Source organism: Salvelinus namaycush, chromosome 13, assembly GCF_016432855.1.
Source record: "Salvelinus namaycush isolate Seneca chromosome 13, SaNama_1.0, whole genome shotgun sequence".
In the NCBI taxonomy this organism is placed as follows: Eukaryota; Metazoa; Chordata; class Actinopteri; order Salmoniformes; family Salmonidae; genus Salvelinus; species Salvelinus namaycush.
This window is the reverse complement of record NC_052319.1, coordinates 37,820,096-37,837,339: the sequence shown is the minus strand read 5'-3', so window position 1 is coordinate 37,837,339 and position 17,244 is coordinate 37,820,096. Positions and strand designations below refer to the sequence as shown.

At 45.0% G+C, this 17,244-nt stretch overlaps 1 protein-coding gene across 1 annotated transcript; it reads left to right on the top strand.

Moving 5' to 3' along the window:
* Window positions 1–7,598: 7,598 nt before the first annotated feature.
* On the top strand, window positions 7,599–15,913 carry LOC120058503 (lysosome-associated membrane glycoprotein 1-like). The gene is made up of 6 exons (XM_039007216.1): window positions 7,599–7,946; window positions 11,074–11,273; window positions 11,570–11,698; window positions 11,978–12,044; window positions 12,527–12,694; window positions 12,933–15,913. Exons 1-6 carry the CDS (start codon window positions 7,889–7,891, stop codon window positions 13,070–13,072), a joined length of 762 nt encoding a protein of 253 aa, XP_038863144.1. The 5' UTR covers window positions 7,599–7,888; the 3' UTR covers window positions 13,073–15,913.
* The last annotated feature ends 1,331 nt before the right edge of the window (window positions 15,914–17,244 follow it).

The following is a 17,244-nucleotide window of genomic DNA, read 5'->3' as shown; positions in this document are numbered from 1 at the left end:
TGTGACATGATGATAGTGAAGAAAGAAAGAAAGAAAGAAAGAAAGAAAGAAAGAAAGAAAGAAAGAAAGAAAGAAAGAAAGAAAGAAAGAAAGAGAGAGAGAGAGAGAGAGAGAGGAGAGAGAGAGAGAGAGAGAGAGAGAGAGAGAGAGAGAGAGAGAGAGAGAGAGAGAGAGAGATGAAGTAGACCTGGGCATACACCTGCTTTCAAAACGAATAAGATGTTATTTGTTCTTTACTTTTTGTATATCGAAAAAACTGTATCATTGTTATTACAACGAGGCTACCTCCTCGAACCAAAAATACCAAATACAGAATGTGCCACTTGTAATCTTCAGTGCAACATTGTATCCAACTTTACTGTAACTCCACCGCTGTTATCTTAATATACACTGCTCAAAAAAATAAAGGGAATACTAAAATAACACATCCTAGATCTGAATGAATGAAATATTCTTATTAAATACTTTTTTCTTTACATAGTTGAATGTGCTGACAACAAAATCACACAAAAATTATCAATGGAAATCAAATTTATCAACCCATGGAGGTCTGGATTTGGAGTCACACTCAAAATTAAAGTGGAAAACCACACTACAGGCTGATCCAACTTTGATGTAATGTCCTTAGAACAAGTCAAAATGAGGCTCAGTAGTCTGTGTGGCCTCCACGTGCCTGTATGACCTCCTTACAACGCCTGGGCATGCTCCTGATGAGGTGGCGGATGGTCTCCTGAGGGATCTCCTCCCAGACCTGGACTAAAGCATCCGCCAACTCCTGGACAGTCTGTGGTGCAACGTGGCGTTGGTGGATGGAGCGAGACATGATGTCCCAGATGTGCTCAATTGGATTCAGGTCTGGGGAACGGGCGGGCCAGTCCATAGCATCAATGCCTTCCTCTTGCAGGAACTGCTGACACACTCCAGCCACATGAGGTCTAGCATTGTCTTGCATTAGGAGGAACCCAGGGCCAACCGCACCAGCATATGGTCTCACAAGGGGTCTGAGGATCTCATCTCAGTACCTAATGGCAGTCAGGCTACCTCTGGCGAGCACATGGAGGGCTGTGCGGCCCCCCAAAGAAATGCCACCCCACACCATGACTGACCCACCGCCAAACCGGTCATGCTGGAGGATGTTGCAGGCAGCAGAACGTTCTCCACGGCGTCTCCAGAGTCTGTCACGTCTGTCACATGTGCGTGTGAACCTGCTTTCATCTGTGAAGAGCACAGGGCGCCAGTGGCGAATTTGCCAATCTTGGTGTTCTCTGGCAAATGCCAAACGTCCTGCACGGTGTTGGGCTGTAAGCACAACCCCCACCTGTGGACGTCGGGCCCTCATACCACCCTCATGGAGTCTGTTTCTGACCGTTTGAGCAGACACATGCAAATTTGTGGCCTGCTGGAGGTCATTTTGCAGGGCTCTGGCAGTGCTCCTCCTTGCACAAAGGCGGAGGTAGCGGTCCTGCTGCTGGGTTGTTGCCCTCCTACGGCCTCCTCCACGTCTCCTGATGTACTGGCCTATCTCCTGGTAGCGCCTCCATGCTCTGGACACTACGCTGACAGACACAGCAAACCTTCTTGCCACAGCTCGCATTGATGTGCCATCCTGGATGAGCTGCACTACCTGAGCCACTTGTGTGGGTTGTAGACTCCGTCTCATGCTACCACTAGAGTGAAAGCACCGCCAGCATTCAAAAGTGACCAAAACATCAGCCAGGAAGCATAGGAACTGAGAAGTGGTCTGTGGTCACCACCTGCAGAACCACTCCTTTATTGGGGGTGTCTTGCTAATTGCCTATAATTTCCACCTTTTGTCTATTCCATTTGCACAACGGCATGTGAAATTTATTGTCAATCAGTGTTGCTTCCTAAGTGGACAGTTTGATTTCACAGAAGTGTGATTGACTTGGAGTTGCATTGTGTTGTTTAAGTGTTCCCTTTATTTTTTTGAGCAGTGTATATATATATTAATATATATATACATACACAGTTGAAGTCGGAAGTTTACATACACCTTAGCCAAATACACTGCTCAAAAAAATAAAGGGAACACTTAAACAACACAATGTAACTCCAAGTCAATCACACTTCTGTGAAATCAAACTGTCCACTTAGGAAGCAACACTGATTGACAATAAATTTCACATGCTGTTGTGCAAATGGAATAGACAAAAGGTGGAAATTATAGGCAATTAGCAAGACACCCCCAATAAAGGAGTGATTCTGCAGGTGGTGACCACAGACCACTTCTCAGTTCCTATGCTTCCTGGCTGATGTTTTGGTCACTTTTGAATGCTGGCGGTGCTCTCACTCTAGTGGTAGCATGAGACGGAGTCTACAACCCACACAAGTGGCTCAGGTAGTGCAGCTCATCCAGGATGGCACATCAATGCGAGCTGTGGCAAGAAGGTTTGCTGTGTCTGTCAGCGTAGTGTCCAGAGCATGGAGGCGCTACCAGGAGACAGGCCAGTACATCAGGAGACGTGGAGGAGGCTGTAGGAGGGCAACAACCCAGCAGCAGGACCGCTACCTCCGCCTTTGTGCAAGGAGGAGCACTGCCAGAGCCCTGCAAAATGACCTCCAGCAGGCCTCAAATGTGCATGTGTCAGCATATGGTCTCACAAGGGCTCTGAGGATCTCATCTCGGTACCTAATGGCAGTCAGGCTACCTCTGGCGAGCACATGGAGCGCTGTGCGGCCCCACAAAGAAATGCCACCCCACACCATGACTGACCCACCGCCAAACCGGTCATGCTGGAGGATGTTGCAGGCAGCAGAACGTTCTCCACGGCGTCTCCAGACTCGGTCACGTCTGTCACATGTGCTCATGTGATCAGTGTGAACCTGCTTTCATCTGTGAAGAGCACAGGGCGCCAGTGGCGAATTTGCCAATCTTGGTATTCTCTGGCAAATGCCAAACGTCCTGCACAGTGTTGGGCTGTAAGCACAACCCCCACCTGTGGACGTCGGGCCCTCATACCACCCTCATGGAGTCTGTTTCTGACCGTTTGAGCAGACACATGCACATTTGTGGCCTGCTGGGGGTTATTTTGCAGGGCTCTGGCAGTGCTCCTCCTTGCACAAAGGCGGAGGTAGCGGTCCTGCTGCTGGGTTGTTGCCCTCCTACGGCCTCCTCCACGTCTCCTGATGTACTGGCCTGTCTCCTGGTAGCGCCTCCATGCTCTGGACACTACGCTGACAGACACAGCAAACCTTCTTGCCACAGCTCGCATTGATGTGCCATCCTGGATGAGCTGCACTACCTGAGCCACTTGTGTGGGTTGTAGACTCCGTCTCATGCTACCACTAGAGTGAGAGCACCGCCAGCATTCAAAAGTGACCAAAACATCAGCCAGGAAGCATAGGAACTGAGAAGTGGTCTGTGGTCACCACCTGCAGAATCACTCCTTTATTGGGGGTGTCTTGCTAATTGCCTATAATTTCCACCTTTTGTCTATTCCATTTGCACAACAGCATGTGAAATTTATTGTCAATCAGTGTTGCTTCCTAAGTGGACAGTTTGATTTCACAGAAGTGTGATTGACTTGGAGTTATATTGTGTTGTTTAAGTGTTCCCTTTATTTTTTTGAGCAGTGTACAATTAAACTCAGTTTTTCACAATTCCTGACATTTAATCCTAGTAACAATTCCCTGTCTTACGTCAGTTAGGATCACCACTTTACTTTAAGAATGTGAAATGTCAGAATAATAGTAGAGAGAATGATTTATTTCAGATTTTATTTCTTTCATCACATTCCCAGTGGGTCAGAAGTTTACATACACTCAATTAGTATTTGGTGGCATTGCCTTTAAATTGTTTAACTTGGGTCAAACGTTTTGGGTAGCCTTCCACAAGCTTCCCACAATAAGTTGGGTGAATTTTGGCCCATTCCTCCTGACAGAGCTGGTGTAACTGAGTTAGGTTTGTAGGCCTCCTTGCTCGCACATTCTTTTTCAGTTCTGCCCATCAATTCTCTTTGGAAGTATGCTTGGGGTCATTGTCCATTTGGAAGACCCATTTGCGACCAAGCTTTACCTTCCTGACTGATGTCTTGAGATGTTGCTTCAATATATCCACATAATTTACCTCCTTCATGATACCATCTATTTTGTGAAGTGCACCAGTCCCTCCTGCAGCAAAGCTCCCACCACAACATGATGCTGCCACCCCCGTGTTTCAGGGTTGGGATGGTGTTCTTCGGCTTGCAAGCCTCCCCCTTTTTCTTCCAAACATAACGATGGTTATTATGGCCAAACAGTTCTATTTTATTTCATGAGACCAGAGGACATTTCTCCAAAAAGTACAATCTTTGTCCCCATGTGCAGTTGCAAACAGTAGTCTGGCTTTTTTATGGTGGTTTTGGAGCAGTGGCTTCTTCCTTGCTGAGCGGCCTTTCGGGTTATGTTGATATAGGACTCGTTTTATTGTGGATAGAGATACTTTTGTACCTGTTTCCTCCAGCATCTTCACAAGGTCCTTTGCTGTTGTTCTGGGATTGATTTGCACTTTTCGCATCAAAGTACGTTCATCTCTAGGAGACAGAATGCATCTCCTTCATGAGCGGTATGACGGCTGCGTGGTCACATTGTGTTCATACTTGCGTACTACTGTTTGTACAGATGAACGTGATACCTTCAGGCATTTGGAAATTGCTCACAAGGATGAACCAGACTTGTGAAGGTCTACAATTTGTTTTCTGAGGTCTTGGCTGATTTCTTTTGATTTTCCCATGATGTCAAGCAAAGAGGCACTGCGTTTGAAGGTAGGCCTTGAAATACATCCACAGGTACACCTCCAATTGACTCAAATGATGTCAATTAGCCTATCAGAAGCTTCTAAAGCCAGCCCTATAATCTCAATGTAATGTAATCTCAAAATAATTTTCTGGACTTTTCCAAGCTGTTTAAAGGCACAGTCAACCTAGTGTATGTAAACCTTTGACCCACTGGAATTGTGATACAGTGAATTATAAGTGAATTAATCTGTCTGTAAACAGTTAAGCAATAAGGCACAAAGGGGTGTGGTATATGGCCAATATACCACGGCTAAGGGATGTTCTTATTAACGACGCAACGCGGAGTGCCTGGATACAGCCCTTAGCCATGGTATATTAGCTATATACCCAGGGGCGAAAATCTGATATCAACTTTGGAGGGGACAATTACATGAAATTTTCTCAAGAGCAATTCCTGAGGGGGACACCAAAAGTAGTGCTGTAACACATAGCCTACATTGTAGAAAATTTCATGTAATTGTCCCCTCCAAAGTTGATATCAGATTTTCGCCCTGGGTAATAATTCACTAACAAATCTTAGTTCAGTCACCAGTTTAAGTTGAGAGTGGGGGTATCCATGGCATTTTCCAATTATGTCCCTATTTTACAACTTTAAAAAATTGAGAACCTTTCATAATGTTGCCAAACAAAGACTCAACAAACTTACCTGAGACTCCCTGTCTCTGCCAGTCTGTCCCTGCCCAGCTGTCCCCAACTCTGCTGTCTGTGTGCCATCTGATGCCTGCTCTGCCTAATGACATCATTGTGAAACATTTCCATTAGCATTTCACTTCTTTCTTATGAACATTTTATCAACTAGTCTTTGAGATATTAGGCTACTAGGGTTCTTACTTTGCGTTTTGGTGTACTGAAAAATACTCTGATGTCCGTCTTTTTTCTGCCATTTTTCTACCTGGCTGGCTGGCTACACACACACACACACACACACACACACACACACACATACACACACACACACACAGTATGTAGGTTATTTACAGTAGGAGATGGGCTTCTATCATCTTATCTTCTATCATTCTATATGGGCTTCGATCTAAAAGGTAGCTAGCAAATGTGAAACGGATTGCAGTGACAAGAGTTGACAGCTGTATGAGTTCACCATTTACACAACATATGCTGCAACCTTTGTTAGGATTTATGTTTATGCACTATAGCCCGCTAGCATATTGTTTGAAGATGAATATTGTTTTGTTACACACACACACAAACAATACAGATGTGTGTGTGTGTAGGTGTGTAAAGACTGACCAACATAGAGTGACAGGCCATAAAAGCTGTGGTCAATCTGGAGAGGGGAGGGGTGCATATCTCTAGGCCAACCAGGGAGGTCAGGGCACTGGACAATACCAAATAAGGGACTGTTTGAGTGTAGAATCGGGGGAGACACAAGACGAATCTAATCTACCCAACAACCAGATGCGGACAGAGGAGAGCACTAAGGGACTTGGACAAGTCCGAGTGCCAGCATAGGCTGAGCAAAGTTTAAACCGCGCTCAGCCTCTACTATGATAGGCCAACGGACGAGTTGGAACTAAAGCTGTCATAGTATAAGAACTGGTATTTGAGTACATTCCACAGTTCCCTGTTTTACCCTGCGCGGTGATACAGCGAACCCGTATATACGAAAATTGCATTTGCCATTTATTGTTTGCGTTAATTAAACATAATTAAAGAAAGTTAGCAGACCTTGCTTTTATTTATCCTGATACCGGATTTGTTACACGCAGCGTTCACACCTTTCGTAATTTGAATATAGTTTGTTTCATATTGGCTGGCTTCCCAACAATAGCTGAATTTGCAAAGCTAGCGAGCACCAATTCCGTTTCTGTGGTGTTTGCTATAATCTTTGCTACCTGGTTAAATAAAGGTGAAATAAAATTAAAATAAAAAAGTTCACTAGCGACAATTTAGCTTTTGCAACGAGACCATTAAATATATTTAAGACAATGGTAGAAGAGTGTAGTTCTGTTCAGTTTGGACTTCAGTTTATCGCTAACCTTATCACAGGGACTTTGAAGCACTCCAGCTGCATGCTGATCTTGGAATAAACTGACGATAGCAAAGATTACATCTTTGACGACACCACATACATGGAATAGGTACTAGCTAGCTTGATGGTTAATGTTTGCTTTAGTTTGCGTGCTAGCTCTGCAAATTCAGCTAGTGTGTGTGTGAACCCGGCCAACATAAAAAAAAAAAAAAACATTGCTATGGCCGATTGATTAGATAAACCTCACGTCAGTTACGTGTATTGAGTGCCTTTCACACAGTAGATACGGTCTTTTACCTTGCCAGCTAAGGAACTGGCAGTGGATGAAACCATTGTGAGGAAAAGGGCGGGGTCGCAATCTTTTTAAACTTAAAAACGCGCTATTAAGTGTCTATAATCAGCATAGTGCTTTCATTGCGTATTATTAATATTATTGAAATTACATAGTTATGTTTACAGTGATATATTGGGGGGGACAAATCATATTTTTTCCAGGATGGGGGGGTCGTGTCCCCCCCGTCGCCCCTGGGATTTCCGCCTATGCGATATACCACAAACCCCCGAGGTGCCTGATTTCTATTATAAACTGGTTACCAACGTAATTAGAGCAGTAAAAATAAATGTTTTGCCATACCCGTGGTATACGGGTATGGCTGTCAGCCAATCGATATTCAGTGCTCGAACCACCCAGTTTATAATTAATGTTAATGTGCTAGTATCTGTAGCCCCACAGCTGTTCAACGTCAACGAATCCCCACTCATGTGATTATTCTGGGCGGTACTTAAACTCTTGATCACATGACCGTTGTCACTTCTTCCTGGTGCAGAAGTCATTCGTGGTATGTGACGATCCAGACACTCAACGAAGACCAATTTAATCAGCACCAACTAAACCAAAATGAGAAAAGAACACTGAAGGAAAAGGGCACATTTCCGAAGATTTGTTTCGTGAGGATTCTAGCTTGCGGCAGCAGAGAGAGTACGAGCCGTGAGCTTGCGTTGTTGCTAGTAAAGCTCGCTTACTGTCCTTCGTTTCTATCGCTGGACCGTGTGCATGTTGTTGTGATTCGCCCCTTGCCTTGGCAAACAACTTAACAGAAATATGACACAACAACATAGCCGCAAGCAACCTTTGTCCATTGCATTCATCGCGCTTTTAGGTGAGTATGTTGATGCTGGATGGACGCAGTAAATACAACACCATACATATAGAAATAGTAGCTCATACACCATAATTCGGTATTCAACCTATTTTTACCTTGCATGATGGTTAAACATGGTTCTACGTTTTCCAGATGACTTGCATTTCTGCCTTAGATTATGTATTACAGATCGATGCGAGACCAGACCGAGTTATTTTTCTTGCTTAGTGGCTGGCTGACAGCTCGATCGGTAGGTCAAGAGGTGCAGGTGGGCTGTTGTGCAATGGGACCCTCACGTGATATCAAAAGCGCTGTGCCTAGTGTTAAAAAAAACAACGGGCTATGTTTTTTTCATTTATTGATGACATTGCACTCATTTGTTTTGTTTACACTCTGCTTGTTTCTTGGCAAGTAACCTTTTTAGCTTTGGGTTAGAAGCTGGTGGTCACGTACTGAGTAGCTCAAGGCTTAACCAAAGGCCAGCAGATGGTGCTATTGAGTCGTTTCATTTTACCGTACAAAGGGAATCCATGCAGCTGGCTATAGTCGTATCCCCCGTTGATGGGTTCATACATAAAACATTTTCCATCCAGGCTGCGAATGCGTTGATTTCCTCAACTTGATTTAATGTCGAAGGTGAAAAAAAAGAAAATGAAAGTATGCCTGTTCTCTTTATGGAACACCCTTTATACCACCATGTTAGATTAGTCGAAGGTATTTTCCAAGAGTGGGAAAAACCAAGCCCTGCCTGATGCCTGGGTGGGCATGGAAGCAAGTGCATCCATAACTACCAGGACCAGCACACCGCATGAAACCAAAACATAAATAGCGACACACAATGATCCTGCACCCACCCTCACCTCTGATTTGGAGGACTTCAAACATTTTACACTGTACATTTGTGTATATAATTATTCCAACACATCAATTCTACCCTTCAGACTTCCACAGATCAACTCATCTTTCCCAATAAAACATCATTCTACCATGTCCTCTCCCAATACATCCCTCCATTCTCCCATGGTGTTTCACGAGGGACTTGAACCTCCCCATCTGCAACACTTCTGCCGAAATTGCCTCAGAAGATACACATTTTACCCAAGAGCACAATGATATTTCCTATTGACTGCCTGTGGTCCTTCAACTCCCCCAGTAATACAATTTGCAGGTGTAACTGACCCTGATAATATGGCATAATAACCATTACTGGACCTGACTCCAAAAACAAGCCACCGATGGACAGTACCAGAAGGGATCCTCTATTGATTCTGTTTCCGTAGGGCAAAGTCTGCACCGATCTGACTTGAATACCCCATCAACGGAGCATTCTTTTTGTAGTGAGAATTTTAAATAGAAGCTTAAATTGAAAAGGAATTGATGCGTCAATTGTTTAGGATATCAGTCTGCTGTTAGCGGAGTTGCCAACAACCGGATACATCCGGTTTTTAGGAATACAGCTAATTCAACTTAGCTACCTTTTCTGATAAACCGTCTGTGGGAACTCGCTCAGGTGTTTATTTGACACTTTCTACGTTAGGTTACCCTTGGTCTGAACACTGTATACAATGTCAGGAAGTAGTATTAGCCACCATATCGTAGTGGTGGAAAATGGTGTTTCATAAGAAAGTATGCATATCCCACCCACCTTCTTGCCATTGAATCAAGTTAAGGAGGAAATCGACGCCTTTGCAGCCTGAATGGAGAATGTGTTTTGCACGAACCGGTCCACAAGCATTTTACTACACCCGCAATAACATCTGCTGTGTATGTGACCAAAAACATTTGATTTGAAGGGAAACGAGTGTATAGCCAGTTGCATGGATTCCCTTTGGATGGTAATATGAAGTGACTCCATAGCACCATCTGCCGGCCTTTGGGCTAGGCCAAGGCAAGCTATTACATATCGATCACATTTGCACAGCCTGTCTTTGTAATATTCTCTTTGTAGGACAAACTGGGCCTAAATGTAGCCTAAATGTCAAGATATCAGGGAAAGTGATAGTCAAACAGATAAGAGCGACCAGGAGGTGTGAACAGATCAATGATACAGGGGAACTGAGTGTGTGACAAACCCTGATGAAGGCTGTTAAAATGCCGTGGTTTGAACATGAAGATATATTATCAACTTCAATTGTCCTCAGAGTTGCTGAATATTTGACATTTCAGGTTTCCTCATATTCATACACTTTGGATCCAAATCAAATTGTATGTCACACGCGCCAAATACGACGGGTGTAGACTTTATCATGAAATGCTTGCTCTTTCCTGAGGGAAAAGACGCCGTCATGCTCTCTTTAAGACTGTCCGGGTGTGTGTGGAGCATGCTAAGTTCTTAGTGATGTGGATGCCAAGGAAGCTCTCGACCCGCTCCACTACAGCCCCATGGATGGGCGTGCTGTCCCCTCTTTCACCTGTAGTCCACGATCTAACTTTGAGGGAGAGGTTGTTGTCCTGGCACCACACTGCCAAGTGTCTGACCTCCTTGTAGGCTGTCTCATCGCTGTCGTTGATCAGGCCTACCACCGTTGTTTCGTCAAAGCAAGGCACTCACTAGTATTTTTAATCTGCACAGACAGGTAAGACATATCAGCTGAAGACGATGTAATTGACATCAGTAGTGACGAAGCCACGTGAGACTAGTATTGTAGAAATGAGCCAAGTAGCAGACCTGCTTCATTCCAATGGTTATTTTGTGGTGTGACCCACTAAAGCTTTTGGAATGTATGTGGACTGCCACATCAATGGAATCAGCAGTTTAAAAAAAATGTTTTTTTAGTTTGTTGGCACAATCCAGTCTGCCACCATATAAAAGGAATTGGCCACAACATTACTCCAAAGTTACTGACCTACTCAGTGGTTGCATCGCTATAGTCTCAAATGGCTCATCCGTTCCAGCTCTTCTCCTTCATCTGCACTTAACTAATATCTTATCTAACCCACATGATGGGTGAAAGCAACATTATGGTGGTGAATGCATACGGAGGTTGCTTATCAACTTCTTCTTTCACGTCTGTGCAGATACAGGAAAGGAGGTGAGGAGAGGAGGTCTCTTAAAGACTATTGAGAAGACTTTACCAGCCGCCAGCTTAGGATCAAACAGTGCTGTGTCTGTCTATCCAACTGTGGTTGTCTTATGTCATTACAGCGGTCACGTTGCATCAGAGCTTTGCTGCCACTGACGCCCCGCCCACGGCTGCCTCTCAAACCACGTCTCCGCCTCCTGCACCCCCGGGTCGGCCCGAGAGAGGCAACTACACTGTAACCAACGGCAATGGGACCGCCTGTCTGATGGCCCGCATGGGACTGCAGCTCAATGTCAGCTTCAGCTCTGCCTCTCTCAATAAGGTACACACACAGACTTGCACATACTTTGAAGCCCAGCACCTCTCACAGTCTTGTTTTACCAACCTTGTGGGGGGACACAATTAATTCCCATTCAAAATCCTATTTTTCTTAACCCCTAAACTGAACCTTTAACCCTAAACCCCCTAGGAATAGCCATTTTTCCTTTGTGGGGACTGACAAAATGTCCCCAGTTGGTCAAATATTTGTTCACTATTCTTGTAGAGACTTCTGGTCCCTACAATTATAGTTAAACATGTCCACACACTGCCCTGTGTCTTGTTGTCCTGCATGTGCAGACTGTGCTGGATGTGGTGAACCTGCAGCCCAATGTGACTAAGAGCTCAGGGTCATGTGACTCGGACAGCGCCACCCTACTGCTGAAGGCTGACGAGGAGACAACCAGCCTCACCCTCGTCTTCTCCCTGGTCAGAACTCTCATTTGACCTTTTTGTTTCTCTTTACTTTTCTGTGTCTGCCACTTGGTGCTCTCTCTCGCTCTTTATTTCTTCTTGCATCCATCAATACATTAGTACATGCAGTAAGGTTTTCTTCTGTATCAGTAGTAGAAGGCTTTTGGCACTAACACCTGACTGCCACAAGATGGAGCCTCATGAACAAGCTGAGGACAGGCACTCGTGAACTATTGTTCCAGTCATGTGTGTGGTGTAGATACTGTGGGGTCACTGGTTCTCTTGTGTCTGCAGAATGCCACGTCCAGTAAGTACCACCTCGGTGGAGTGACCCTGTCGGCAGCCTGGCCGGACATGCGTGGTGAGTCTGGATCCAACAATCACTAGATCATCTAGTGAATAGTACATGCATATAATTAATCTGTCTATCCTCTTACAACCCCAATCTTCAGTGTTGAAACCCCTATAATCCTCCTTTGCCACACTCTTCCATCCCCGTCATTACTGTAACGTCTTTTTCCATCCTTTCTTTATCCTGTTTCACATCCCAACCATTACCTCCCACTGAGCTGACAAGGTAAAAATCTGTGGTTCTGCCCCTGAGCAAGTCAGTTAACCCACTGTTCCCCGGGCGCCGATAACATGGATGTCGATTTTTAAGGCAGCCCCCGCACCTCTCTGATTCAGAGGAGTTGGGTTACATGCGGAAGACATATTTCAGTTGACTGCATTCAGTTGTACAACTGACTGTATCCCCCTTTCCCTCGATCTTCCCTTTCTTACCCCACCCATAACCTCCCTCCTTCCCACCATTATCTCTCACTCTCCCTGTCGTCCCTCCAGTGCACTTCTCAGCCAGTAACAGTAGTCTGGACTACCTGCGTGGTACCCTGGGGCGTAGTTACATGTGTCGTGAGGAGCAGACTCTGGCTGTGACTGTGAACTTCTCTCTCAACACCTTCCAGCTGCAGGTGCAGCCCTTCGGCATCACCGGGGACCAGTTTGGAGCAGGTACTTTGGGTTACCACTTCATGTGGTACTATTTCAGTATGGGACTGTGGGTTACCATTCAATGTTTCAGGAGAGGATTGTGATCCACATTTCTGAGATTGGAATAATAGATTCTGGTGATTATCATTCCATCACTATTATATTTTTTTTTAGATGGCTTGTTTTTCTCCACTTTCCCTCGCCTGCTCTTCGGTCTCTAATTCCCCCTCTCTCACTGCCTCTGTCTCTCCCTCTCCAGCGGAGGAGTGTCAGCTGGATGAGGATAACATGTTGATCCCCATCATCGTGGGCGCTGCGCTTGCTGGCCTGGTCCTCGTCGTTCTCGTGGCCTACCTCATCGGCAGGAAGAGGAGCCACGCTGGCTATCAGACCATCTAAAACCACTTCCTGTCAACTGACCCCCCCCCCCCCCCCCCCCAATAGCCAGAGAGCGCAAGCCCGCCTCATCTCACCCTCCAGCTACTGACATCACCTGGATTGACTGAACCTCACTGCGACCCTTAAACTGAACTTCCTTATCCCCATTCAGTTGGTCTCATCTTAGAATCCTTGCTGCCCCATCCTCCCCTCTGAACTCTCACTAGCTCCACGTTGGGTATCCATGGGGTTGATATGCGCTTTCAGGACTGAACTGCTCCTTTGTATGAAAAAAAAAAAAAAGAAGTGGGAATCTGCTGAGTGATTATTATTTACATAACGAAACACTCTTGACAGTAGAGCTTTTCACGGATCCACCTATACCCGAGACCTGATCCAGAATTCGAAATGTCACGAGTTGAATCTGAACTGATTATCACGGGTAGGCCTACATGTAACTTTAATTTACTTGTCTGGAAGAGCCCGTACAGATCCAAACGCGACTGCTACAGTAGAGAGAAATGTAGTAATTTATGCTGCTGCTCTAGCATTTCACGAGAGTGGCGTTTGTTGTTGGCTTTGATAAATTATGATTGGCCACAATAGGCTAGTCATAGAGCCTTCCTGTGTGGCAAAAGTTATGAGATATATAATTAAAAGTTAAAGGAGAAGGATGGGCTACAACGACCATAGTCTGAATGGCGTAAGTGTAAGATGAGAAAGCGTATGCACTGCAGCCTCAGTTAGCCTAGCTCGCTAATATTAGCTAGCTTAATTAGCTTCTCCCGGTTTGATGCAGTCAAGCCTGGTACTACGTAATCATATTTGATAAATCATTTAGCTATGGCAGCTATTAATCTACTATAGCACGAGTCGGCTTGGTTGGTTGCTGTCTCATCTCTCCCTCACTCGCTCACAGTACGGCCCCTCCCCCACCTGCTGGAGCGGCTCCAGTTAAAGTAGCTTTTAAAAATAAAAAAAATCTGTTGCTTCCCTCACTCGGATCGGACCGGGTCTGGATCTGACCAGGTCTATACGGAACGGGTCTAGCTGTCTCTGGGTCCGTTCGGGAATGCATCTCTGACTAAAAAATTCAAAACATTTATTTATACATATCGGGTTCGAGTAGGGAAAGCCCAGGTCCATTTTGGAACAGGTCCAGCTTTTTGGACCTGTGAAGACCTCTACTTGAGACACCATCACTCAACATGGCGGGGGGTGGGGTGGAGTTCTCATATAACCATATGCTGAATAATAATCCACACTCTGCTATTTGTAGCCTAGGGTCTCATATCATGCTTACATTTTACTGGTGTTTGACAGGAATTCTGAGGGATTGTTTGTGTACAACCATTGCTGCTGCCGTTTAATGGCTACTTCTCTGTTTTGGTTGGTGGCCATTTTGTCAGTCACATCAGAATAGGAGGCCGTTGTTACTCCTGTGTAAAGGGAATATTATGACTGTCGCTGGCTGCTCCAACCAAACTTGTTGCTTAAGGTTTTCAACGTCATTAAACATAATGAAGTTTTAACTCTGAATATAATATGGAGTTGATGGAAGTTGCCCCCTAACCTAAGTTCGAGGGTCAGATATTTTTGCATTCACCTAATGGTTAAGGCTATGATTTGGGGCTGGGAAATCTGATCTTAGATCTGTGGTCAGGGGCTAAGCTGGGTACCAGCGGCAGTTTTGAGAATGGTGTTTCTCAATCCATCTCTTAGGGGTCCCCTAGTTGGACATTTTTGTGCACCTTCTTGGGTTCCTCTTGGACAGGGTAAAGTTAATTTGATGGTGAAGCAGTTGAGGTCTGCATACCACCGTTTATAGTTACATTTATTAAACGGCGCTTCATGGTCAATCCGACATCTGCATTGGCTGTGCAGCATTTACGGTGATACTGCCTCTGCAGAAGTCAGGGCATTCGTACTTGTTGTGCTACATGGAGCAAAGCAGAGCTGTTAAGGAAGTGATGCTATACGGAGCCCTCCGCATTGTTACAACATTTGAGAGGCATGGTCATGTGGTACGGAGCTTGATTTGGCCTCTGCATGCTTCAAAAGGCTCCACAATTGGTTCACACCCTCCATACGAAGCCTCTGATCACATTTGCTGACTAATCATAAATTGGCTTTAAGATGGGGTGATATTATTATTTTCTTCTTCTTGGGTGGTTGTACTGATGGTACGTCCAGTGATACACTAAGGGGAGGGTTGTTACAGTTGAATTTTATGGTGCTTACAAATGGCTAACACTAACTCAAAATGCACCTATGTATCTTGGAACACTTTAGTGAATAGTCACATTTATTAGGTGGTTTTCTCAAGTTAGAATTCCAGATATTAGTTTAAATTATTCTGTTGGAGTTACTGTCAAAAGAACAGCACCATTTTAGGGAGGACATAATTTCTCCACTCCAAAATAATGTTAAGCCAAATGGAATCTGTGCCTCCCCACTTACAAGAAGGATGGGATCTATGCTAATGTTCTAGAGTTACTCGCACTAATCTGTCTCAATGACACCCTATTCCCCATGTAGTGCATATCTTAGTTGGGTGTCATTTGAGTCATAGCCTTTTGTCTCTACATGGCGTTACCACAGAACAATGAGACATATTTCACCGGATGTATAAATGGCTGTGGTCTATCTTGGTTTAGTTATTAAGATCTTTGGCGTCTTTCTTAGATTTTGCCTTGCCTGTTGAATGATCAGAGGATGCATTATTTGGAGTAATGAAACTGCATTTTTGTTCAACCCCTCATCTAGAAGTGTTAATATCCATAGGTAGTGATTTAATATGGCTTTAAGAATGTTTTAATTGTTTTAAGTGTAGTGGTCAATAAAAAATATAAGCTGAAGGAATGAGCTCTGTGTTTGTCTTAATTTGTTGGGCTGGCGTTTGCCAAAACCTTTCGCTCTATTCTAGAGGACTTGTATTTGGGAACCGATCGCAATGCTTGGAGAACAAAGCAGGGCCGTAATTATAATATAGATTGGGGGGGGGACACATTTCTAAGGTCTTCGAGAGCCAAGTTAACAAACATCGCCGACCATTTCGAATCCCACCGTACCTTCACCACTGTGCAATCTGGTTTCTGAGCTGGTCATGGGTGCACCTCAGCCACGCTCAAGGTCCTAAACGATGTAACTGCCAGCGATAAGAGACAATACTGTGCATCCGTAGCCTTGGCCAGGTCGATGAATATCAACTCTGTCAATCACCACATTTCGTATCGGCAGACTCAACAGCCTTGGTGTCTCATGACTGCCTCGCCTGGTTCACCAACTACTTCTCTGATAGAGTTCAGTGTGTCAAATCGAAGGGCCTGTTGTCCGTAACTCTGGCAGTCTCTATGGGGGTGCCACAGGGTTCAATTCTCGGGCCGACTCTCTTCTCTGTATACATCAATGATGTCGTTCTTGCTGCTGGTGATTCTCTGATCCACCTCTACGCAGACGACACCATTCTGTATACTTCTGGCCCCTCTTTGGACACTGTGTTAACTAACCTCCAGACGAGCTTCAATGTCATACAACTCTCCTTCCGTGGCCTCCAACTGCTCTTAAATGGAAGTAAAACTAAATGCATGCTCTACAACCGTTCGCTGCCGGTCCAGCATCACTACTCTGGACGGTTCTGACCTAGAATATGTGGACAACTACAAATACCTAGGTGTCTGGTTAGACTGAAGTCTCCTTCCAGACCCACATTAAGCATCTCCAATCCAAAATTAAATCTAGAATCGGCTTCCTATATCGCAACAAAGCATCCTTCACTCATGCTGCCCGTCATACCCTCGTAAAACTGACTATCCTACCGATCCTTGACTTCGCCGATGTCATTTACAAAATAGCCAACACTCTACTCAACAAATTGGATGCAGTCTATCACAGTGCCATCCGTTTTGTCACCAAAGCCCCATATACTACCCACCACGGCGACCTGTACGCTCTCGTTGGCTGGCCCTCGCTTCATACTCGTCGCCAAACCCACTGGCTCCAGGTCATCTACAAGTCTTTGCTAGGTAAAGCCCCGTCTTATTTCAGTTCACTGGTCAACATAGCAGCACCCACCCGCAGCACGCGCTCCAGCAGGTATATTTCACTGGTCACCCCCAAAGCCAATTTTTCCTTTGGCCGTCTTTCCTTCCTGTTCTCTGCTGCCAATAACTGGAACGAACTGGAAAGATCAC